Source organism: Etheostoma cragini, chromosome 15 (assembly GCF_013103735.1).
Source record: "Etheostoma cragini isolate CJK2018 chromosome 15, CSU_Ecrag_1.0, whole genome shotgun sequence".
Classification (NCBI taxonomy): Eukaryota; Metazoa; Chordata; class Actinopteri; order Perciformes; family Percidae; genus Etheostoma; species Etheostoma cragini.
In genome coordinates this window covers 6,590,124-6,617,348 of record NC_048421.1, presented here as the reverse complement: position 1 = coordinate 6,617,348, position 27,225 = coordinate 6,590,124, and the positions used below count along the sequence as shown (strand labels likewise).

The 27,225-nt window shown below is 36.1% G+C and overlaps 1 protein-coding gene across 1 annotated transcript in view; it reads right to left on the bottom strand.

Annotated features, from left to right (window-relative positions):
- Window positions 1-1,379: 1,379 nt before the first annotated feature.
- Window positions 1,380-27,225, bottom strand: part of LOC117958146 — a 141,947-nt gene continuing 116,101 nt past the window's right edge. Inside the window, exons 4-20 of the mRNA XM_034894412.1 lie at window positions 14,345-14,396; window positions 12,049-12,351; window positions 10,312-10,653; window positions 9,878-10,201; window positions 9,319-9,706; window positions 8,946-8,965; window positions 8,369-8,561; window positions 7,202-7,272; window positions 6,021-6,338; window positions 5,566-5,868; window positions 5,159-5,470; window positions 4,773-5,057; window positions 4,285-4,611; window positions 3,757-4,074; window positions 3,073-3,357; window positions 2,740-2,888; window positions 1,380-1,502 (exon numbers count right to left, since the gene is read on the bottom strand). Of these exons, the coding sequence (XP_034750303.1) occupies window positions 1,380-1,502; window positions 2,740-2,888; window positions 3,073-3,357; window positions 3,757-4,074; window positions 4,285-4,611; window positions 4,773-5,057; window positions 5,159-5,470; window positions 5,566-5,868; window positions 6,021-6,338; window positions 7,202-7,272; window positions 8,369-8,561; window positions 8,946-8,965; window positions 9,319-9,706; window positions 9,878-10,201; window positions 10,312-10,653; window positions 12,049-12,351; window positions 14,345-14,396 (4,113 nt within the window). The remainder of the gene's footprint in view (window positions 1,503-2,739; window positions 2,889-3,072; window positions 3,358-3,756; window positions 4,075-4,284; window positions 4,612-4,772; window positions 5,058-5,158; window positions 5,471-5,565; window positions 5,869-6,020; window positions 6,339-7,201; window positions 7,273-8,368; window positions 8,562-8,945; window positions 8,966-9,318; window positions 9,707-9,877; window positions 10,202-10,311; window positions 10,654-12,048; window positions 12,352-14,344; window positions 14,397-27,225) is intronic.

Genomic DNA, 27,225 nt, shown 5'->3' with positions numbered 1-27,225 from the left:
AGATTGATGATAACAGTAGCTCTGTTTTATTTAAAGTGCTCATATTGTTCATTTTCAGGTTCATAATTTTATTTAGAGGTTACATCAGAAGAGGTTTACATGGTTTAATTTTCAAAAAGCACCATATTTTTGTTCTACCTCCCGTTGCTGAAAATCCTCTTTTCACCCTGTGTGTTGAGCTGTCTGTTTTAGCTACTGAGTGAGGCATCTCACTTCTATTCCATCTTTGTTGAGAATTGCACATGCACAGTAGCTAGGGAAGCACTACAAGCCAGTCAGAAGGAGATAATGAAGGTGTGCCACGCTAGGAGGTAGGCGAGCATTATAAAGTGTTACAAAGTGATGCACATGCGTGACGGAAGGAATGGCTGGACTACAATAGAGCTGTTTGGGGCAGTTTGTGAACAGGGATTTTTCTGCTTCCTTTGGGGGGCATTTTGCGCTTTTTCACTTTGTAAATTTATAATGTGTACAAAAAGTTTATATAACTCAATAAAGGAAAGGGAAAAAACATAATATGAGCAATTTAAGTGTCCTAGTAGCGAATGGACGTGTAACAGTGGGCCAGAATGCATAATACCAGTACCCTCAATCTGAAGTAGGATAAATGCTATTAAGCCATCATTAATTTGATTATGTAGGCTAACGTTACACTTGTGAATTGTGACGACGTGACATGTGAAAATGCCAAATGTGAAAAGGTCCATTTATCTGGGAGTTATAAGTTAATGTGTTAGTGGAATATTGTCTCCTCCTCGAAGTGTTAAAAAGAACATGCCATCATGGAGGAACTACAAAAATATGTGGAAATTCTCTCTAGTTTATAATTGATTTGGCTCTCTAGAGAAAAGCTATGGAACAAAAACACATGGTCAGGTGCCAAGGCAATGCCCCTTTTATTTACCACCATTTAAAATTTGGTTGGCATGTAGTCCCTTTAGACATGTTACATTAATTTGATGGCAGCTTATACAGCATAAACAGAGCATTAGTGTACTTGTTACCTTGTTAATTTAATTGATAATGCATTTTCAGAAAGCATCTTTACATATGAGTCAATATTAGGTGTAAATTTTTTGTGTATTTGTATATGTGTGTGGATGTGTGTGAGTGCCAATAATTACAGTGAGTACTTTTACCAACAGTGATTATAGACATCTTGTTGTATATCTTTTTCCCTTCCATAAACTGATATGGTTTAAAAGGAAATGTTATAGAAAGGTCTGAATTCTCAACAGACTGCATCTCTCATGACAATTCTAAGGTAGGATAAAACAATAGTTGTAGTACTTTAAGATAAATATAAACCTTAATTTCTCAGATAACACTAACTGACTATACTATTTTCAGCGCTGCAATGTATACTGTACACATTCAGTTCAACACAAGTAACGCTGGGAGCTGCTCAGTTCAACCACAAACTTCAACTGTTGGCCACTGGGCAATTTGTAGTTGAGTACCTCACTGTTTGGTGCTTCAACAGCAATTTTTGTTACTTGTCCCTGGTTTATATGGACACACCAAAGGGGTCAAGCAAGGATCCGGAGGGAGGGAGGCTTGGCATAAGAGGACGGGAAGGGGGTATGGGGGAGTTAGACGGGGAGACGCTCTCTGCTGGGCATGGTGCCCTGCATCCCTTTTGCCAATGCATTGGCACTTAGACTGGCAGCAGCATGCTATGACTCCATCCCAGCAACAGCGTCACAGATTTGGGCCGGCTGCCAAAGGGTCCCCAGCCTATCAGGGCACACACAGTGCCAGATCACTCCAGAGGAAGCCAATAGTAAGCCTGGATGTGCTTAGTGTCATCCCTCCCAAATGTGAATTCCTTTAAACCCACAAGGTACACAAATGCAGACACAAACACGCAGCTCTAACTCAAAGACAGAGTGTGCACTCATTTACAGTGACCCAGTATGTGTCATGGAAAGGAGAAGAAATATAAAAACAGTCTTTGTTTGTGTTTTTAAGTGAATGCACATCTGTATCATACTGTTAAGTAAGTCTAGTACAGGTCAGCCAGCATCTTCAAATTATTACACAACTAGTGTTTCACCTAGAGGTGAAAGACTGCTGCATGTAGAGCTTTGTCTCAATCTCGTGGACAATATGAGTAATACATGGCATACTTTATTTCCCAGAAGAAAATATCAGCATGTCATCTTTTTTTTTATTGTTATCAATGAAGCAAATTATTATAACTGTTTTTCATATTTGAATTTTTATTTTTGTAAATGCAAGAATGAGTCTGGTGATATATTATGTGTTCATTACATTGGTATTTTAATCTGAAAGTCAGAATTTAAAGCTTCATGTATTCATTTATTTATTGTTGTCTCATTTCCTCTGACACACATGCACTACATACATGCAACAAAACAAATTTATGAATAAAGTACAACCCAGTTTCATAACATAATAAAAGAAAGAAGTAACAGAAATTAAATCATTACACTTTAAAATTAGAAAAGGCCATCTCCAAAGTCCACATCTGGTTCCTTAAATGGGATCTGCACTTCAATCATTATCACTTAATCTAAAAGGAGAAAACAGACCGAAGGGCAATTTTTAGTTTTGTACCAAACAAATGCTAAATTCAAACTAGCCGAAAAATATTAGTATTCCAGGATCATTACAATAATAAGCATAAGAGAGATACTATAACCCAAAAGTGATAGTTACTACAGCACTGGAAGATTACTTGAAATTACCAAAAGTACTACAACTAGCGTATCTTACCTTAATTATGGTAGCCAAGACACCATAGATAAGGGAGATGAGGAAAAAAACGAGAAAAGTGAAAGCCATATACCAGCTCTGCACGTCTGTGTCTTGGTTTACTTCAGCATGCATGATGTCATCTAAGAAATTACAGTCCTCCAAGATGTCTGCAAAAGAGAAAAATTTAGATTTGTAAATTTACTTTTACACTGACTTTGTTACAGTGGATGACTGACAACAACAATTTAGTAATACAATAATCCATGCAGTTACAGAAGCTATGGGTAGTTAATTTAGTGTGTGCAGTGTTTATTGTACAACAAATACTTGAATCAGTGGACACACTAGCACCTGGTTTAGATATATCCAGGAATAGGGTGGTGTTTACATGTGTCACCCTGCAGGTGAGGACTGCCCCACGTAACCAGATGACTTGGGACAGACGAAGGTGGCTTTGGATGCTGAACTTTCCGTTTGGGCCTCTGTGGGGTTCACTAGTGTTGTAGTCCCACAGTTCCTTGCCATCAAGTAACCAGGTGATGTTAATGGAAGCAGGGCTGAATTTAGAGACCAGGCACACAATTTCATCAGAGCCCTGGAGCAAGATGGCTGAAGGTTTGCTGTGGGTGACTGTGGCTGGGGAAAATAGTCATAAAAGATTTTTTATAGTGAATTTCTATTGGATAAGATCGTGGAACAAGAGAAATCCATGAACATAAACAGGCTTTCATAAAAAATTAAATCACTTTATTTCAGTGATAGCAAATGTTCTATAGGTGATATGCTTATTTTTTTCTTCTTTACTTTTGTGCTTACATGACTGACATTGAGCAGCAATGAGGGCAGGCTGAGGTGGATGAAACACAGAGTACAGTAAAGAAAGGATCGGATTTTGCTTGTCTAGTTTAGCTCATAAAATCCCCTAAAATATATCACCAATAGAACAAATGTGTATCGGCTGATACGTAAAAGATCAGGGAATGAAAACATCATCAGTCAACTTTATTTTTTGCCAAATGCAAATTATCAGCTCACCAAACATACCCTTTATAGTGCTTTTAAAAGGTATTTCAGATGTCTCATGTCTGACAACACAAGAATATGTAGACTCATTGTCCTCCGTTTTGGATGTGTTTAGTCTGCTGCTCATTGAATAAGTGCTGCTCCCTGTGTATTTCCAAGCAGGACTGTTGGTGTAGCGAGCTGCAGGGAGTCTCTGGCCATTCTGTTCCCAATACACTATGATGTTAGATGGGAAATATCCAGAGACCAGGCAAATGAGTGTGAGGGCGTCTGAAGTAGACTGGTCAGAGGAAGTTGATTCCACTATTGTCACTGCTGGTGGATACAGGTCTTGAGAAAAACAAAGAGACAAAAGTAAATAAGACTATATAATTTGACCATTTCAGTCACATCATTAGGTCACGGACATCATGGAGAATATATATATTTTTCCAATGTCAAGTTTTGGATGCATCTTCCCTTAAACTATGTTGAACTACAAATTCAGAAACGGCAATAAGCAATTGCAAATATCTAAATATGTGCTTTCTATGGGGCTACCTCTGCTTTTGCTTATATGGTCCTCGTAACTCTGGTTGGAACATCGATGCTTTGCCTCGCAAGACACTTGTTTGTATGCATGCCAATCTTCAGCTGAAACATTGAGGGAACTCTGCAAAGTCTCCGTCCCATTGCTGTGACTCACTGGTGGCTCCTTATGGACATTGAGGGAATACTTGTTCCCTCCTACTTTCCAGGTGACAGAGAAATCATTAAGAGAAGGGCCGACCAGAAGACAGGTGATAGTCACCGGACCGTTGTTCTGAAGCTCCTGAAGTGGTGGTCCCTGAACATATATGCCAAGTATCTGAGATGATGCTGGAGTTACTGGAAGAAAGAACGTGGCATTAAAGAGGGACAAAATGCAACAACATTGATTGTGAGGAAAGAAAATGTCTCAAATGTTTAATGGATGATAAAACACACTGGTGAATGTATTTATTCAACACAATGCATTGATGTATTTATGTATTTTGTTTTGATTTTACCTGAGCAGAGGCTAATCTCCTTTTTCCCATTTGTTTTTAGAGACTTGTCAGTTACATCACAAGTGAACACCTTCCCTGTGCTCCACTCTGTGTGAGGGATATGAAGTTGACTGGTTACTGCCACACGTCCATCTGCACCCATGCTGATGTCATAAGTTGATGAAGATCTTTGCTGAGACTCAGAAGACCATTTAATTTGAGGGTTGAAGCCCCATGCAGAGCACAAGAGCCTCTGTGGTCCTGATTCTTCACTGGGGGCCAGGAGAAGTTCCATTGATGGGTCCACTGAAGGACAGATGAATCAGTGCATCATTGAATAAGTCTATTAAAGATGAATAAAGTGTAAAGGAACTGTCATTAAGGGAACTAAGAGTAACGCCTCTCACCAAAAACTTTGCCAGTGGAGTTTGACTTGAAGTTGCCGGAGAAGCCTTGGTTCACTGTGCAGCTGAAACTTTTGTCTTCCTTCCAGTAACTTGTAGGAATAGAGAAGCTTCTACTGATGGAATGGAGGCCTGGGCCTTCAGGGAGATCATCATACAGTTTGTCAGAGATGTCAACACTGTTGGCCTGAAAAGTGATGTACAGGTCACGTGATGAGAGTTGTGTGACATCACACTCCAGCACTGCGCTGTCCCCCTTCAGCAAATCTTTGAGCGATCTTCTAATCTCAACCAATGGGGCTGTAACTGCAGGCCCTTGATGATACAGAAAGAAAACAAAGCATAATTTATTCTTTTAGTTGCTCTGCTGTCACCAGACGTCTGATTTTCATGTTGTATAGTCATCTTACCTGCTACACTCACAGTCCTCTCAGTGGATGAGAAGCACTTATGTTCAGCTTTACATGTTATAGACTTGAGTTGTTTCCATTGACTTAATGGAACCGTCACATCACTGACTACGTGAGTGGTGTTTTGGTCCTGGATCACTGTGTTACCAGATGCAGCTCTCCCATCCATAAGCCAGGTCACCTTGGCATCAAGAACAGTGCTGACCAAACATGTTGCTTTCACAGAGTTTGTGGATTCTGTCATCATTACTGTCTTGAAGCTGGGGATCTCCACATGGATGGAAGGAGGGGCACTTCCATGGACTGCATGAAAAAAAGGTTTTTAGCTCCAGATGTTAATATAAATAAAACTAAATTAAAACCAAATCTATTACAACATGCATTTATCTTAAAACATTCATGATAAATGAACTATTTTCCTATTGTGCTGTGAGACGTATGCCAAACATACTTACTTTGACAAATACTTATTGCTTTTATAAATTCCTGTTTGTTGTGAATGGACTTGCATGTAAAACTTGAGCCAGATGCCCAATTCTTCCTATTTGGCTCAATCTCACTGGTTAGACTGAAGGTTTTCTCCATTCCCTCCACACTCTGCAGCTTTGTTTGGATTTCGGCAGTATTTAGAGGTTGATTGTCCAGCTTCCACTCTACACTCAGGTCGTCTGGGAAGAAGCCTCTTAGGTTGCAGACAAGGCTGACTGGTGAGACCCCACATTCACCTTCCCAGACAGGGTGTAATGTGATGTTTGGAGAGACAATCCGCTGAACTAAAACAGAAAACAGATCCTTTTTCCTTTAATTGCCCTATTAAAACATGGTATATGGCTTCTTCTTCTTTTTTTAAAATATGAGCTGATTTAATCTTTCTCAGTTATACATACCTTTTAGATATTGGTTAACTGTGTCTTTTCTCAATTCTAAGTGTAACATCTCTGTATTTAGGCTAGGTGGAAGAGTTGTACTTTTATATTGTCTGCTGTCTTAAAGTCAGGTGGAGAAATTGCTGGAGGTCTGTTGCACAGCTGTTGCAGCATGATGGGGCAGAGTGATCAGGGCTAGCAGCAAGCGGAAGCAGTGAGTCACACCCAGGTCTCCAAAGGTACCAAAATACAGAAGTGAAACAACGGAAAGAGCAACGGTGCATCTCAGACACCAGGTGTGAAATGTGGTGGTGCCAGTAAGAGAAACAAAGTGCACATTTAAATATCTCATTTCAGTTTAGATTGTGTGTTCACAAAGATTTCACATGGCTTCTCATGACTTTGCTAAAAGTTTTAGTTCTCGACTCTATTAATAATAGACTGGAGAACTAACCGACTGTGAAATCTCCAAATTTACACAGTGAGTTGAACATGGGCTGTTGATTCCAGATGCTAGGAAGGTGAACATAAGAACATATTGCATAATGAAATCATTTAAAATGAAAATGTAAAAAATATACTACTTTTTTGAGTATTACGTATTATTTTTTATAGGTGAAACCACAGCGAGCATGAACAATTTCAAAATATTGGCAGAAAAAAAAAAGTTGGAGGAGCAACATCAACGTTTTTCTTCAATTAAGTATTTATTTTCAAAAAGACACAAAGCTCTTGTAATAAAATGAAAAATGACAATTGTGATTACTTACATGAAACTATGAGTTTATAAGAAGTGTGAAAAATAATTTTACACAGAAAGTTCACCTTTGTTTCATTTAACCTGAAAAGACATAAAACATAAAAATATAGATTAATAATATTGTGAAATAAATGTATTAGCATATGGCATAAGCACAAATTGAAAACTGGCCTCTGTGGCAGTATGCTGTACTTAATTTAACAGTAAATTTAGCTTGATTTACCAGAGAGAAAAAAAAAGAATTTGGGATAATTTTTAATACACGATAATAGTCAGACCTGCAACATAAATTAAATTCTGCAAATTTAATTCAGTTCAGTATAGTAACGTTAAATTTTTTCAATTTATGTAAAGACATAACTCAATATCTAGAGCGTTGATTCAGCACCTCTCCAGTGTAACCTGCAAAACTATTATACCTCACAAAGGTGATTTCTATTTGAAGTTTGTAGTATTGTTTGTGTCATTGATAGATGAGCTATTATCTTATATTATATTTTAATAGAGTATAAAAATCAATACTTGAAAAGATTGAAATTTTTGTTTGTGCGAGTGGTTAAAAAAGTAGTTGTAACTAGGCCTGTAACAATCATTACATTGTTAATTAATTGTCAATTTCTTTTAACATAAGAGTGGAATCTTTGTTTAACCGCAATTATAGCGAAGATCTTAGGGCGTATGAATGGTAATTGTTAATTTTGTTTACATTTGCCAATTTCTAGTTATATAAGTGGTTACTGGTTGGACTACATATTTTTATTATTCTTTCAATTGTTAGTTGACTCGACCCAAAACACGTTTATAGCAACAGAAATGACAAGGGGGGGGATACAATTAGAAAAAATATGTTTTATGATATATCATAAATTCCTTAAGAGGCGTGATTCAATTCATAGGTTGTTATAATATTATCTGAGTCACATAACAGGGTTATAACCAATCGATGTGTCCTGGGATTCATTCAAAACTTTAATTTGTTTGCAAAGTAATAAATGCATTTTTTTTTAAATATATATTCGACTCAAAGAGAGTTTATTTTTAATTGAAATTATTTCTGAGACAATTAATTGTACAGCATAATCGGTGTTGTTTGAATACATAAAGCTATTAACTTGGTTGTCTTATTCTGGATTAATTTAATTAACTTCAACTCTAAAATATAAAAAATCCTTATTACCTTAATAGCAGTGGTTCCGATGGTAAACAGCAGAGTGATGAGGAAGAGAAGGATGAAGGTAAGGGCTGTGCTTCCCATGTTGTCTTCTTCTGCTTCTGTGGCGCTGTTCCATTGGTCGATGTAGTCTGGATGTACCGCAGAGTAATTATTGAGTTAATACTTGGGACAAACCCAGCTTTATACACTAGGCTAGCTCATAAGACAAATCACCAAATTATATTAATGACCAAATTGGATCCATTTCTTGTAGTCAATCAAAGTATAAAACTAACAACATAAATTGGAAGAACAGTAGCGGCACATGTCTTGATACTTATTACATTGGTATTAGTGTACCATAAGACCTTATAATTTTGCATGTGATTACAATCATCTTACAATGATCCTGAATTGCTTTTGAAAGACCCCATTATTGGTTTGGCATGCATGACTTGGCTTGTGAATCAGTGTATTCTGATATTTGACTGAGAGACCACCGAACTGGAGTTAGAGCTTAAACAATTATAATTAAACAATTGTCCATCTTTTGTTGGGGGTGCAAGACCCAGTAGAGGAAACACACAAAAACAAGTCACACAAACAGTGTTAATGCACTGACTACAAATAACATTGTACAAATAGGCTTTAGCAAATTGTTGGCTAAAGTTAGCGTTATTCTAGTGAATACTATATGATGTTAAAAAAGTTTGATACATTGTTATCAAACATGGTTATAGCTACATCTAATTTGTGTTGCATTAGGATAGCACTGTGACACACACAATAAACATGTAGCTCAAATAATGGTTAAATAAAGACATAAACAGCATGCGACATACATCAACAGAGTTGCAAAGTGTATTTTTTTTATTTTGAATATGCATTAAAAAGACAAACACAATGTCAAATCACAAGCAACAAACATTAAACACCAAACAGCAGAAGACACAGCGACACAGAATAACTTCTACTAGGCCTTGCATGTTTCAGGGATGTTCATGTTGAGGTTGACCAGGTTGGTTTTTTCAAATGTTCTGTGCCCGATGGACCTGACAATGGCTTTAGTTGTGTTAACTACAGACTCATGGTGAACTACACAGCTATACACCGTGTCATCTTTTTTCCACTGATCAAGGGTGAGAATTAACTGGCCATAAGCAGAATAGGATCCATGGTTTTCTACAGGGTTTGTGGTATGGAACTTAAATTCTGAGCCTGCTTCCTCGTCATCAACAAGCCAAGAAACAAAAACCTCCCGAGGGAAGAAGTCTTTCACATAGCAAGTCAGGGTCACCATTTCCTTGTTAGTATGTTCTAGTGGAGGTAGCATAAACACTGAAGGACGCTGAATCGGTCCTCCTGTAAGCATGAGAAAACAATTAGGGCTCCTGCTACAGACAAACACACCTGCAGTACTGTTGGAAATCGATGCTACAAAATACACGTAGAAATCACATTTATAACTTGATGGATGGCATGAAAAGAGGAAATAAACATAGTTTTTGCACAATTGCTGGACAGTTTTCTTACCTACAATCCTTCCGTAAGTTTTCTTGAGTGGTTCAATCCACTCACTATGTTCCACTTTGCAGACAAACTTTGTCCCCTGGCTCCATTCATCATACGTGATGGGAAGTGAAGCTCTAAATAAGCCTTTACTTCCTTTAGGGGGTACTACTGGAGGATGAAGTATTGTGCGTCCATTGTGGGTCTCCCATGAAATGTCACTGACGGATGGTTTGTTTATCTTGACCTGACATGTTATGTTTCCTTTTCCATCATGTGAAAACATGTCCTCCATTGTGGGTTCTATGATATTTACCTCCACATCTGCTTCAAGACATACTTCACCTCCTGAGTGTGTAATTAATAAACAATTAATGAACAGAAATGGCTGAAAAAAACGTACGAATTGGAATTACATTTACATATTATGTTCATAGAAAAAGTAGCACTTTACTCACCAATTGGACGGGATGGTTGGTAGAGCACAGTTGAATTAACCTCTGTTTGACACGTTTGACGTTTCCCTTTAAACTTGCATGTAACCTCAGTGTTTTCCACCAGATCATCGGATTTAACAGTGAGAAAACTTGCTGCGCTGTACAGTGTCGTTCCATTAATGTCCTTTCTTCCCTCATGTGTTTTGATCTCATCTATTTTGCTGACAATTTCCACTTCATTTTTCAGCCATTTGATCTCATAATCTTTTGGTGAAAAATCTTTGGCAAAGCAGGAGAAGAAAGCCTCGGTTCCCTCCTCAGAGGAGGCCAACATACTAAGGGTTGGCGGATAACAAGACTCGTCTGAAAAACAAACATACACAAATATATGTATGCGGAAGCAGGGAATCCTATATATATACATGTATATATATGCAGAAGCAAAGGTAAACAAGGTGCTACAATGCTCATTTAATCTAGATTTTACAAGAGACTTGCAAAATAGGATTTTGTCACTACTGTAACTTGCGCACACAGATGTGCACATTGTGATTATGCGCCTTAAATTAACACTTACTGTAGCTTGTTTCTAAATTGTGCGAAAGATTCAAAGGTAAAATGAGGTTTTCATAGAATAAAAAATTCCAAATTGAAGAGCAGAGCTTAAATGCACACTTCTGCATATACATTGACTGCTCGGGGAAGCGAACAAAGTTTGAATGTTATTATCAACATACAGTGAAAGCGGAGACAGACAGGAAGAACTAGGATAATGCAGATAGACAGAAAGAAGCAGAACACTGCAACAAGGTGAAGAGGACATACAATATATTAATAACAAACAAAATAGAGTGAGCCAGCAGCTGAGCTTCAGCCTTTTCTTTCCACCTCACTCTTTGGTTTTAAAATTAACATTATTTAAGGATGCTTATTTATGCAATTTAATTTGGTAACAGTTTTTTTATCGTCTCCTCTCTGTTGTTTTTTGTTTTGAAATCACAGCTTGGAGTATATTTTCCCCTAAAACATTCAAACCAAACATTGCTCTTTTTTAAAACTCACCTCAAACGTGTAAACACAATCTCAGGATAAATGTATAAATATTTGGTAGAGTCAACCTCTAATAACAATTCTCAGAGCTGTACAAAACCAAGAAATAGAGATTTACTTCTTATTATTAACGAACACTTATTTAACTGTTTTCTATTACCATTATTCTTTTTGTCTAGTCCCCTGTCTCTTCTGGTCTTCCTTTAATTTTCTGCATAAAGCACTAAGAACTAAAGTTATTGCGCAAATTGTGCTGTTCAAATATAACTATTTTTACATGTTATAGCAACAGAAGTTTGCGGAACTTGTAAATTAATGTTGTTGTTGAACAGAGGTCACCAAATGATCTTGAAATTGAGTTAAAATTCTCATCATATACCCAATAAAGTTTGACATTATATATCAGTTACTATTACCAAATTTGTAAATATATATATGTATAAATATATATATATATATATATATATATATATATATATATATATATATATATATATATATATATATATATATATATATATATATATATATATATATATATATATATATATATATATATATATATATATATATATATATATATATATATAATATAAATAACCTTAAAACTGTTATTAACAAATATAAAATGTTAACAGCGCCAACATCTAGTAATGCTAGATTTCAAATCAATTACTAAAAGGCAGTTATAAATGACTTAGGTCTTACGTGGCTTTTGGAAAATACACTCTTTTGGCTGGCCTGATGCATGTTCCACGGCACATTTGAAAGTCTCCCTTGCGTCCCAGTCCTGTCTCCTCACTCGGATTTGACTGACTCCAGTGTAAACGTTGCCCTTCTGCACCGGAGGGTACTGAATGAAGTCTGTCAAGGCAGCCCCATTTGCTTTGTTCCATGTGTAGGTCAGTGAGGAAGGTGTGAAGCCAGTGGCAAGGCAGCCAAGAGTGACCATGTCTCCGGTCCCAGAACCACATTGCATCAGAGGATACACAGTTGGTGCAGTTGGAGTGGCTAAGAAAGGAAAAACATACATGTAATTAAAATTAAAAAATTAAAAAAATTCCACTATTCCTTGGTTGAAACAGACAGAAGACAATTGAGTTGATAAATAGCGTAAAAAAAAAAGCACATGATGTAATGCATTACCTTGTAATATATTGAAAGTGGAGATTTCAAGTGACCGAGCTTTATCTTTCCCTATCCCATTTATTTAAATGTTTGTTGCACTAAAGTTTAGCTCCTTCAATAACATTATTTGTGGTAGTTTTTTTGTTATTATTAGGTCAATTACTTTAAAGTAACAAATTTTACAGTAATCATTAGTCATTTTTAAGTAGAAGGAATGAAGGTGTGAAGTTGATTACCGTCCACTGAGCAGATCGCATTGTTGCAAAAAAGTATTACTTTTAGTCAGTTATGCAGCTATGAACGGTATGATATCAAAGAGTATTCTTACCTGATGAAACAGTTACTGTTGTACCCTTTCCCCAGTAGTCAAAAGCCTCGTAGTTGCACAGTGCTGAATCTACTTGGCTATTAGTATAAAAAGCCTACATCTATTGATGAAGGCAAAATATCGGCCTTGATATATAATTAATCCAGCTATGTTATGAAATCCATTAAAGTAAGTAAAATACATTAGCCATAATTATCCACCATTGTGTAATACTACGAATTTTAGTTTGTTATTACAGTTTTACTGATTTTTAAAAAATGATAAAACGTTTGACTTTTGAATTGAGATAATGACATGTTGAGGTATTAAACATTATATTTTTCAGTATGAAACATACCCTGCTGTATATTTCAAATGGTACAAATCTTACCTGATGACACTGTTACCATTGTGCCTTTTCCCCAGTAGTCGAAAGCCCAGTTGTCACAGTTAAAAGTGTCAACTCACCCTTCTCACAAAAACCTGTTACTGTTATATCCCATTACATCCAGTTCACGAAGTTTGATTCTGGCAACAGTTACAATCAAACTTAAATATACACCTGTTGATCGCCTTGCATTCCAATTGAGCTGAACGGTTTCATACAAATTCTTTGTCAGGCTAAAAAATACTGTTGGTTTTTATGACTGACCTACATTTGTGACTATGATAATGTGATTAAGAGTTGCATTCTCTAATCAGACTTATTAGGATTACATACCTGAGGTGACGGTGACCATGGTGCCTTTCCCCCAGTAGTCAAAAGCGTAGTCACAGTTCAATAAATTATTAAGCACTGCATACAAAAACCTGTTCCCTAGACATCTACACATTCTATAGAGGGTTATCTTATGACAATCTACCCTCGGACATATGTTCCGTGGCTTTTGCTGAAGCTGGAACCAAACATGATTTGTTTTTCAACACCACATTTATATTGAGTCTACTGATTACAACACATTTCACGCACAGTATTCCAGAAATATATGAACTGTGTGGTGTCAAAACTTGATTTCATAAAAATGACCAATACTGTTTTTTTACCAAAATATATACATAAGAAAAAGAAAAGAAAAAGGGCTTACCTGATGTTACTGTAACCATTGTGCCTTTCCCCCAGTAATCAAAAGCACCGTCACAGTGTAATATGGCAACACATTGAACATACAAAAACAAGCACCTTAATGATGCCGTTGATGCCACCGAGGTCTATGTACTGAGAATCGTTTTTTTAAACAGTGTAAATATTACATTTTCAATACGAAGACAAGTGAAGCTTCTTTTACCTGATGTTACGGTCACCATTGTTCCTTTTCCCCAGTAGTCAAAGTAGTAGTCACAGTGATAGGTTTCAATAGCTCTTTAGTGCAAAAATGTTTTAGAGCTTCTGTCATCTTATAATTGATTGTTCTTAATCAGTAAACTACTGTAAACACCTAACATTTACCCTGGTGCCTCTGCTGCAGAGGACATCCTAGTTTAAGTCCAGTTAAAATCAACAAACATTTAATAATAAACAAGAAAATAATGTAGTTGTCTTAGCCCAAAATCCATTAGATTATTACTCACCAGAAGTTACTGTGACTTGTGTCCCTTTCCCCCAGTAGTCAAAGTAGTCATCACAGTGATATATTACAATCTGCTTCTATTACAAATACTACACATGTTGTTAAACTACGAAAAGAATAAATGTTTCACTGACAAAAAAAATCCCACTGTACCATTTAATAACCACTTCCCTTGAGATATTCATTTCCTGTGGTGTGGGTTATATAAAATGAAGTATGTTTGCCAACAGGTTGTGAACACTTCCTCTTTATCAGACCCTCTTGTCAGCTCCATGTTCCTGCAGCATGGACTTGATTCAGCCAAATTACTATTAAGCTTGATGTAGTTTTATTCAGTGGAAGTGTTCACATATCCTTCCATAGCTGAGCCTAATACATTTAAGAATATAAAAGTAACACCTTTGCTCAACAGTCAGAGCTGAGATGTGCAATTTGTGATGTGACATGTCTAGGAAGCATCAGCAGGTTCCACAAGTTGCATTCACTGATGTGAATCAATGTCATAATACAATTTTGCTGTTTGTATTTACTGCATTTAAACTTGAATATTGACTAAATTAAACACACCTGTGCCAATATTTCCTCAGTACAAGTACAAATAAGAATTTGAGGTAGTGCCAATAGTATCACATTAATAGTAAAAAGTAAATAAAAAACAGCAAATAGTAATTCCTGCATGGGTTGTTATTAGTGTGAATCCATCTACTAATTTTTCTAAAGTTATAAGGTCATATGGCAACAGAAACAGAGAGACTAATCAATCTTGTGTCTGATCAGTACAGAAAAAAAACACAGTATTTAGGGATGTAATGATAAATTGCTTCGATGAATGATTATAGATTGAAATAAATGAATGAAATAAATTGGAACAAAACAAAAAAATCTTTAAAGAAAGTCAGCATTTTCATAAAGGGCAGGTAAGTAACTGTATCAGTGAGTTTGTGTATTTCTTCTAGGGGTCAACGTACAGTTATCACTGCATTTCTCACAGAAGCATACAAGCAGAGAATAACCAGAACATTTGAATTCCTTGTTCAGCTTTTGCACCCTGTAAACCCTGAAGCACTAAAGAATGAGTTATCATTGTCAAAGCCATACCTACATTTATGTAAAAAGCAATGGGTTATTCCATAGTCCACGTTAGCCTGCTTTAGCAAGTATTGTAAAAATGACCAAAACATAAGAAAACAAAGCCTAAAAGGGAACTCTACTTGCCTTCAAGTTCTAGTTACGGACCACGCTTCATCACAAACCTGGATGTCCAGGAACATATTAGGCTGATTGAAAACTTGATTTTAGGTTTGTGTTGAGCCATAATAGGAAAGGCAAGGCAAAGCAAGGCAAGGCAAGGCAAGGGAAGGAAAGGCCAGGCAAGAAAGCTGTATTTGTATAGCACATTTCAGCAACAGGGAAATTCATTTCATTGAATGGATTTTCATTAAAATTTGTACAGACGCTCATACTATCAATCTACCTGAATTTGGTGATCTTTACAGTTCATATTTGTGGTTTTGAGTGAAATGTCCCACTTACATGGATTTACATTAAATTTGGTACAGGGTTAGGGTTAATCATCGTGCCCAGAACCACTACAGTGATGAATCAACATGCAGGCTGCCTACCAGGCGCCAAATCTTTCTGTAGGAGAATGAGAACAAGATGGAGGTGAATCAGGCGAGCGACGAAGGTTCAGAGACTGTTTCAGTAGAAATGTTGGCTGAAACATTGAATTCTGCTGCCCAAAACGACAAAAATCCTTGGCCACATTTGAAAGACTTTTTCATTTAAATTCAAGAGGGCCTGTAGTATTATCATGCAATGCCAGATGTGCCTGCCAAAAGTGACTGACCTGGCAGTGTTCAATAACTCCACATATTCTGCTGAAGCATGTTTTTATTTGTTATGTTAGTATTTGTACATTGGTACTTCAAACAAAGTTTTTGTGACTAAACGCAAATTGTAAGTTAGCAAAACAACATGCCTTGTGACATTGTTAATTTTGTATAGATCTTTCTTTAATTAAAAACAAAAAAGTTTTGGATTTATTCTTTTAATGTAACTAAAAAGCTTTTACTTAAAGTACATTTTAAACCAAGTACTTATTACTTTTACTTGAGTATTTTTTTCAGATTGGTTATTAGGTTATTTCACATGTACTTAAGCAATATCTCATCAAAGTAATCATACTTTTACTTGAGTACAATATTTTAGTACTTTTTCCACCTCTGCCCAGTAGTCTCACTTTGCCAGACCTTCCTCCACAGGTTCGGGTTAGGGTTAGGGGGGTCTGGCTTGTCCACATTTCATTCCGTAATGGGAGAAAAACATGCTCTAGTTTATAGGCATTTCTTTAATCCAATCAAAATTGTGTTACTTGTTTTGGTGCTACATGTGTACGTTCCCAAATTGGTTTAGTCATGCAACAGAAAACTCAGATTGGACAGATAGTCTTGATTTACCCTGCAGAGAGCTCAGGAGCAGTTAACCATGGCCCTCATAAATTGACCATGGTTTAAAATTCCAACCCTAACAAAACGGAAGGTTACAGACATCCGGCTAAAAAAAGAATTAATAAATCCGATGTAATTTCCGATGGCAGCAGAGCAATCCCGGAAGTGGAACGTCTTGAGTACACAGGATGGAGTAGTGACCCAATGAGCCAACACATATTGGCTCATTGGGTCACTACATATTGCCTTTCTTTGATTGAGTCACCAGGCATTGTTTGGCCAAGTTTTGTCTGTGAATAACCAATCTGATTATATCCAACTGTTTGATCTAGACTAGGCTGAGATTTAGTTGGCGATGGCGCCTCAAATTTCAGTGCAAACCTTACTTAACCCACCACACAACTTTTGGGCTTCTCTCCGTATGTGAAAAACAACATTCTTTCTCCTGAAAGGACCTGCTGCCTTGGCGATTGGTGCATAAGGATACTGGTCTTGTTTATACTAACTTATATTATTATAATTACATTTAATTTACAATAAATATTGAATTCCTAAACTGTTTTTTTCCTTTTTTATTTCTTTAATATATTCCTACAAAGGTTAAGGGATATATAGCTTGAACTGATGCTGCTAACCCATCTATTCCTTCCAAAACTCTAGTGTTCAGAATACATTTTTGATTAAAAGATTTGACACAGTTACTATGTCTATGTTGTACGTAGTCTAACTCATTTTATGTTTTGTGTATTACATTCAACCTCTTCTTATTGATAGATAAGATTGATAATCAACATACTCTTAGGAATCCTAATACTCATTTTAAATTTGTATTACTTAGTGGTACTTCTTCCAACTGTTTGTGCTATGGTGTAAACAAATGGAATCTTATTTATTATTACTTTGTAAAATAATGTCATTCTTATGTAAAAAGCATACATATTCAGTTTCTCTGGCTTTCTTTTATGCAATATATTATCAGCGCTGGTGTCTGAGCCTTTGGCTTTCAGTCTAAAGTTTCTGTTTGTTAACTGGATGAGGAAGCACCTGTTGTGGTGAAGATTGTTTCCTCTGTGTTACATAAATATTAACCACCAGTAAGGATGTTGATTACCACAAGTCCAAAACGTACAGACGTTTTCATTTCTCTTTTGATAATATCTCTAACTTAAGTCTAGGGCTAACTGTATTTGAATTTCATACTGTGTTAGTGTAGAAGTACATTTCAAGTTATAAGTAGCACATGGCAGTTAATGTGATAATTAAATACTTATTGGATCATTTATGTGCAACTCAAATTTAAAACATACTTTAATTAAATATAAACTGTTTGTTTATCAGTATGTGAAATATATAATCTTTGCTCACACAAAGCAAGTGATATTTCCTCCTGAGGTGTTGCCATGTTTATCTTTATTCAGGGTGAAAAAACATCACCTTGAATTATTTATTATATACTATTATATACTATTATATAACATATATTATATAACATATATTATATAACATTACATAACAACAACATGTATATAACATTATCTGATCTTCTCTTTTCTTGAGGCACAGTGACTTTGTGCTAAGGTCAGTTTAGGACAGGTTTTTGTATCACTATATATCACTGTGGTTGCTCCCATACACAGTGACACCTACTCGTACAAAAACCTAACCTTGGTATAGTGCATTGCCATTTTTGGGTACTGTGCGTACTCAGCAGGGGCTCATGAAACAGTATTCTACTTTTTCTCCATTTTGATTTCAATTGTACACCTTAAACATAATTATTCTGTTTCTGAAAATCTATTTTTTTTACACTTTGGTGATGTTTAGCCATACTAGCGGTAGGGATGGCAAAGTTGGTCTGTCTGTCGGTCGGTCTGCCCACCACTTTTGTCAAGGCTGAATTGTCTTAACATGGGTGGTGGGGGGGGGGGGGGGGGGTTAACATACACATTGCACATTGTGTTAACACATTGATATACATTCATGGTACCCAGGCAATGAATCATGATGATTATTTTGATTCCCAACCTTTGTCTGATATGGTGCATGCTCAGGACAGGTTTTGGTATTACCACATATCACTGTGACCACCCGTCATTCACAGTGGCACAAACTCATACAAAAACCTTTGCCTGATATAGTGCGTGGTCAGTATGTTGTTCTTTTTTTACTCAGCAGGAGTATGTACTATATTTCAGCACCTTATTACAGTAATACTATAAGATCATAAAAAGATTACACTTTTGCTCTTTTGAAGTTTACCCTTTGAAACCTTTCTTTTTTAACTTTGAGAATATTTACATTATCCTCTCTGTGTAAAAGAAACTATCACTTTTAAGCTCATAGTATCGAAACAACCATTTGTGTAAGAAGACATATCGTCAGTTATTGTTGGACACAAACAGTCAGTTATGTTGGACACATCCACCAGCAGAAAGTAGTCTCACCTTCTGACTTGTTTTTTGTATCAGGATCATACACACGTCCTTCTTAGTGTAATGTTTTTGTCAAAGGATGTATCACTGTGCTGCCATAGCTGCCAATATATCGAGCACTGTGATATAACTCCATACAAAAACTCCACATTGCCTATCACGGCACAGAAATGCTGTGGCTTTAACTGTGTTTCTCATATTAGTTTAACAAGCAATGTTAAGAGAGCAGAGTCAGAAGTAAGTTCCCTGATGATGGTTTTTAAAATGTATTTATTTTGTTTGTGGTTATGTTGTACACCCTAGAGAAAGGCTTCACAATTATCAAACTTATACAAGTAAACAAACACATATAAATAGCCTTTTGTTGTTGAGCTACTTTGTGCAGTAGAATCATGGACAAATGGCATCTACCTGAATGAGAAACAAAACTACTGCAGAATCAAACATGATCAATAAGCTCTGGCAAGCTTGATACTTCATACCTAGTATATGTTTTCAGGAATATCATTCAAAGGTTGTGGGACCTAACACAAAGGGGTTGTCATGTTTACTTTACACTGTATGTGTCTTAGTATGGAAGTAGATGTAAAGTAATTTGCCAAAACAATATACAGTGGAGTATGTGTAGAAATTAGTGGTAGACTAAAACTGAAAAAATACCACATTCAAATTCCACATTAATGTAATCTACCCTTCCATTAACATGGCTCTGCTAGATGGAGTGCTACTTACTTACATACTTTTTAATTCGGACGAAACTTCAGACAGTCGCTTCTCGTATCGGTATTGTGACTGTATCCTCTCTTTCTTAAGGGCACAGTGACTTCATGCCTCAGTTCAGGACAGGTTTTTGTAATACCACACATCACTGTGGCCACAAAGGTACACAATGCGACAAACTCATACAAAAACCTTTGCCTGATATCAAGCGTGTTCAGTATTTTATACTCTTTGTACTCAGCAAAACAATGTACTATATTCCAATACATTCTTTTTCCAGTAAAACTACAAAATTATGAAAAAAACAATCCACTTTTGTTTGTATTATTTATTCTTTTTTTCTTTGAACTTAATTATTGCAGATTTTTCTTATACTTTGTGAAAATGTGCACGATCCCCTGTGTTAAGGAAAGTGTATCCCTTTTAAGCTCACAATATCCTGACATAACACTGTTTAAGAACACATATCGTCAGTCTTCAAACATCTTTGAATTTCCTAAGAAGAGTTTTGTTGGACACATACAGGCAGCAGGAAACAGTCTCACCTTCTGATTTGTGTTCTGTATCAGCATAATGTCTTTGTCAGTGGAAGGAGGTTTTTGTCATAGGATGTGTTACTGTGGTAGCCGTTATATACGGCACTGTGATATAACTCCATACAAAAACTCCACCCTGCACACTGGCTATCACAACACACACATTATGTTACTTTAACTGAAGAGTTTTTTCTTGTTAGTTTTAACGAGAAATCTGATGTAGATATCTAATTATGTGAGGTGCAAAAGTGCCCTGATGATTTATATTATTTTAACTAATTTATTTTGGTCTTATTTAAAAGGGCTTTACAAGTATGGTAATAACGAATTAAACACACAAAAATTGTTACGGACCCATACAAATGCATTTAACTAATTTGAATAAGAAATCAAACTATTCCATTGTATCTTTTGATGCATACCATCCAAAATCTTGGTGACCTATGATGCTAAGGGGCTGTCATCTATCCATCTGGAATGCACCAGTTTTGCACTTTTTGTGCCTTAGAAGTAGATTAAAAGTCATGGGCCAAAAAATGTATCAGTAGGAATAGTAGTTATTTTGTTAATTAAATATCAAAATAACTACTATTGCTTGGATACTTTGGATTTTAAATGTATGGCTATTAACACATATTTCTTTTTACCCCTTAAAACCTAATATTTTCTGTTTTGTTTTATTTTATTTAATGAAAGTGAATATTTACATGATTCTCTGTTCAGGAAACTGGATCACCTTTAAGCTCATGATGTCCTGACACAGGGCAGGTTTTTGTATTACCATATATCACTGTGGCCACCCCCCCAATACACAGTGGAACATCCTCGTACAAAAACCTTTGCTGATATCAACAAGTCCTCCAAACCAGACCACGATGTAGGACGTTAATTGCTCTCACGACCCACAGGAGCGTTTTTTTGCCTTCATATTCAAAGCAGACCAAATACTGGTTGCGTTTCAAAAATGTTAAAGTTGTGAAACATTCACAGTTTAGGTTGGGTTTAGGCACAAAAACTACTTAGTTAAGTTTAGAAAAAAGATTGTGTTTTGGGTTTAAGTTTAACGTTACTTGCATGTGATGCAAATTGTTACTTAGTTTTATTTGTTCTTTAAAGTAAGAAAATAAATTGCTGTTTGCTTTTATTTTAAAACAGGACACGAACCTCGGTCTCCAGTTTGAAAGTCCTTTGTTTGTTTTGCGGGCGGTGTGGATGGCCCGCATGCTCGCCGCAAACCCTCTAGTTGTGAATACTGATTGCAGAAGGGACTTCTTCTCTTCTGTAGACTATAATTAACACCACAGCAGTCCGTGTTGTTACAAATTCTTAGAGGAGCACGTGCCGCTCAGACCCTCTTCACACAGTCGCCCAGGCCGCAGCTAAGCAAAATTGACGTCCACATCACCACTTGGACCTCACTGACCACATGAAGCATGAAGCATGATACACGCTTTATAATTTCTTACCTCTCTTTCTGCTTTGTCCCTGTCATAAGTACTATGGTCCCTAGAGGACGCTAAACAAACAATGTGGGTGTTTTTCGGGAAGAACAGTCTCGCCAGTATGGTGCGTGGTCAGCATTTTGTAATCTATGTACTCAACAGGAGTACATGCTATAAATCTGTACCTTTTTGTTTTGTTCTTTTACAATTTTTTACCCCACTTTTGATCCATTTCATTTTCAAGTTTACACTTTATAACCATAATTGCCGGCTTCTCTTTTTTACTTTTTGAATGTTTACATCATCCTCTGTGTGCCAGGAAACTGTATCCCTTTTAAGTTCATGTTGCCTTACTCAGCCCTTAGGAATACACTAAGAAGAGTTTTGTTGCTCACATGCAGGCAGCAGAAAGCAATCTCTGCTAACTTGTTTTCTGTGTCATCATACACAGCATTTTGGCCTCAGTGGAAGGAGGTTTTTGTCATAGGATTTATCACTGTGGTTGCCATTGTGCACTGTGTCATAAACCCATACAAAAACTCCACCCCGCACACACGCTCTCGTGACTCACAAATGCTGTTACTGTTGTTTTTCTTATTAGTTTGACAAGTAATGTTAAGGTTTGAATCATGTTAAAGGAAACAGCAGTGTGGAAGTTCCCTGATTATGTTATTTTTTTTTCTTCAGATTATTCTTTTGGGCTTTTTACACCTTTAATGGACAGGACAGGTTAGAAAAAGGAGAGAGAGGAGAAGGACACGCAGGAAATCATCACAGGTCAGAGTCAAACCCTGGACCTCTGTGTTGAGGCATAAACCTATAAATATTAGTACACCTGCCCACTGACAACCAACAAGGCCACCTGATTATGGCTTTTTAATTGTCTAATTTTCTTTTTTTGACCTCAACCCTCCTAAAAAGGGCTTCACAATTACATAATAATTACAGATTAAAACAAACACATGTATTGTCTTGCTGATACAAAGCAAGTAAAAAAATATTTTCCTATTTTTGTTTATGTGTGAAATAATTTTTTTTTAAATGAATTCCACCTACAAGCAATTTAGCCTTGCTCCATTCTATTTACTATCACTTCTCTTCCGAGTGTATTGATGTTATGACATTTTTTATCTGTTATTTTTCTTGAGGCACAGTGACTTAGTGAGAAAGTTCAGCAGGTTTTTGTATTGCCACATATCACTGTGGCTGCTACTCCATCCACAGTCCCACATGCTCACACAAAAACCTCTGCCTGATGTAGTGCTGTAAATATTGGGGCAGTTAATTAGTCAATCACTTAAGAACCATGTTGCACACAACCCTTTGTGTGAGATCGCATTAAATGTCAGTCTTTATACATCTTTGCCTTTCAAAAGAAAGTTTTTTTGGACAAATGTTGCACCTATTTGTTTTCCTTATCAACACCACATTTCCTTCTCATTGGAAGGAGGTTTTTGTCACATGACTAATCACTGTGGTTGTTATACTGCACTGTGTTATAACTCCATACAAAAACTCCACCCAGCACACTGGCTGTCACAACACACAAATGCTTTGACCTTAAACTAACACTTTTTCATTTTAAATTTGGTAATGTTAACATCAAACATGTGAAATGAATCAGCAGTGCAGTCCTGATCATTGTTGATGATTTGTTTATCTTTGTTTAGAATAGGTACGTTGGTATTCATTTCTTGTATACATTTTTTACAAAAAAAACAATAAAACAAATACATGTAAATATTTATTTGTATACATTGTGCAGTAAAACTGCAACAATGGATAAATTGCATTTGCACAAAGTGAATTAATGTAATATTCATTTCAACGACAATTAAAAGAAATATATACGTACATGTACAACATGTATAAACAAATAAAACAATTAAGAGAAAAAATAAAATGTATGACAAAAAAACAAAACAAAATTTCAACTCTGACAAGAGAATTCATATTCAAAGGCTGGAAAGGGACAGTACTGTATTACTGAAATAAAAACACTATACCCAGTTAATTATCAAGTCTTTAAAGTACTGCATACCCAGAATGTTAGTTTACCTGGGCTGACTGTATTTTAATGAGGCCACAAGGATTGTACTGAGTGTGTACATACACCGTTTATGTACAGTACATACCGACTTTAGCTACTCTTGAGAGGTTTTTGTAACTATGTTAATCACTGTGGCTACCCCCATATACACAGTGAAACACCACAATGCAAAAACCTGTGCCACAGCTATAGCTGTCTACTATTCTCTGCAATACACAATAAGACAGCAATTCTTTAAATGAATTATTATAACATATTGTGTGGGATTGTAATAACCATTGTAGGTATTTGTTTTCTGTTTTTATGAATTCTGATTATTTGATGGCAGGACTAATTCCTTCCAGAAATATTTCAATAACTTTATTATCATAGTCAATGTTTGTGTGCTTCTCTGCAGTGTCAGCAAAGACATTATCGTGTATTCATGGGATTTTTATGTGATTTAGTAAACTACATAGCAGCCGATTTTTCACTGTTTGTTGATATATTACCACAGTGTGAAATTAACAGTGTCACAGGGTCAACAACATCCTGTTGCAGAGCAGTTATATTGAATTCAGTTACATTTTGAAACTGTTACATTGTATACACTGACTCAGTTTGGTCAGGAACAGAATTATCCATATATCAACACAGCCCGTAAATTTACTTACAGCTTATAATTTTGGATATTTTTCTGAACCTTGTGAACGTAGAAAAATCCCACCACTAAAAGGAAGCTTTAATCTTAAAGCATGGTAGAAAAGCATTGTTGCACTGACCCCTGTGGGCTGAACAGTTCTTTTTTTTTTTTTTTTTATTGAGCACATAACAAGAATACAGGCACAAGTGTATACAATACAAAGAGGTCAAGTACGCCAGCGGAGATACACCAAATAAAACAACAAGAAAAGGAAGGAAAACAACTTAATTTAAATAAAGCATTTGAAAAGTACAAATCCTGTGTTTGTGTGTTCTTACAGCCTTCTTATAATTGCAACAGGATATAGTAGAAATATAATGTTTAATGTGAGTGGACAGCTCTATGAAGTTAGGTGATTTTTTGGTTGGGAATTTGGACTTGGATGTTAACTTTGGTCAGAATTAAAATCAGGTTGATTAAACAAAATTGAGAGGTGAGATTTGTGTCACAAAAAGTATAGTTTCCAGTCGCAAGGAGAATTCAGGATAAATAAGATCAGCAGACAGAAGAGAAGAGTTTCTCTTTGATTCCCACAGAGTTACACTTTTTGGAGCTTCTAAAAACAGTGGTTGGTTGGGTAAAACCTATGAAGCATTTAAAAAAAAAAAACTCTTTGATTTTATTAGTCAGAAAAAAACTTCCGTGGCAGAACCAGACCTTGTCCCAACATATATCTCCAACAAAGCTGGACCAGTTTGAGTCTGTTTCACTTGGGACCACACTTAGCTGTGATTAAGCATCAGTGCATGTACGCCTGTAGATGGCAGGAGATCATTATATTCAACCTTTAAAATCACTCGTCCTGCAGAACTCACCTAGAGGTCAGTCCGGTGCTTTGGTTGCTTGTCATCAGCCGCTGCATTAATTGTATTAATTGGTGTAATTCAAATACATTTAAAGGCTTTTAATATAGGCCTGCAAAATACTCGTCCTCTGAGTCCATTGAAGTTAAAATAACCACTTACAATGCTTTACTGTATTTTAATAGTATGAAAGAGGACAATGTTTCCACTGCACATTTCTGAAAGTGCTGCTAAGGCTACATTTGACTACACTACCACATACACTACCAATACACTTTCTGTGAAACATGACTGATCTTACTCTCGGTTTCACTGGATGTCTGAGATACTGTATGGGATGGAGTTTGGCTGCAAGAGGAGAATTGCAATAAAAAAACACCCTCTTCAGTACTTTTATTTATGTTTACATACTATAAGCACATTGATACAGTATCCAAGTTTGTTGTTTTCCCATGTCCTCACAAAGCTAGATGGCAGTCTTCACTTGCTTTTCTACCTTTTATTAACCAGCTGGCATGTGCACCAACAAGTCCATGACATTATATGTTTTATGATGTGACATTATAAAACAGTAAGAAAGTCAGAAATTGTTCAGCTGGTAGATTGAAATTACTTTTTTTTAAAACATTGATTTTTGTTAGTGAGTCTGAAGGACATAAAGTACACAGGTTAAATTATTTTCCTGAATTAATCAATTGCAGCACCAGGGGTGATTTAAAAAAATTTAAAAAACAAGACAAATGAACAACAAAGTCCCTTGTAGTTCAAACTGTGTGAAGATCATTACACACACCTTAAAAGTAACCTTGCATACATTATGTTTTTGAATCTTTACAAAAGAACAAATGTTAGTATGAACATTAAAAATCCCTGTGGTTGAAATGGCTGATTTGAGAAGCAAAAAGGCGTAAAATAAATAACAATGGAATATATGTTAGTAAACAAATATTTAAATTAAAGATGATACAGTAAAATGAACTTAAATGCTGCGCAATATGCACTTCCTCTAAATGTTTCATCATGTTGTTACAAACCTTGAACGCAACAGTTTTTTTTTTGTTTTTGTCATTTTTGTCATTTTATCTTCATTCAGTTCGGTAAGGTAGAACCACAACTTTGAGCGTTCAATTCAGTCTTAAGTAACCACACGACGTGTGCAACAAATCAGGAACCAGCTAAAGTTACCTACATTAGAATTAATTAAAATTAAGGATGTTTAAACACTAAGAGCAGCACCAACAGATGTTCATCATATTTTGAGGTTCTCTGTATTCCTTCCTAATCTCCTAAGGTTAATTTTAAATGTCCCTGTTGAGGACAATGAGGAGATTTAGCATCACAAATCATATTTTACCTGTCCTTTTGGTAGAATCTGCACCTCTTAAAATGTCCCAGTGAGTCAAGCAGAAGCAATGAGAGAAACTCCTCGGATAATAACTAAATGAACTAGTAACGAGTCCACACTCATCACACAAGATCTCAAAGCCTTCCAGCTCCTTTGTCTGTGTGTTACCAAGTTCTAGATCAAGAATAACACCAATATGAAACTATATGTGAAATATCAACTGTGCACCATGCAGTTAAAGAAAATAGGTCCACAAATATATTTGTATTGTATCTTGTATTTCTGTACTCTGCATGTCTTGTATTTGCTATCATATTGTTTGATGAGCTTATGCTTTTCTGTGTACTTGATATTTCTGTATGCATGTTAGCTACTTTACGCCTGGACACATGCTGATATGCAAATGTTCACAGAAAGATGGG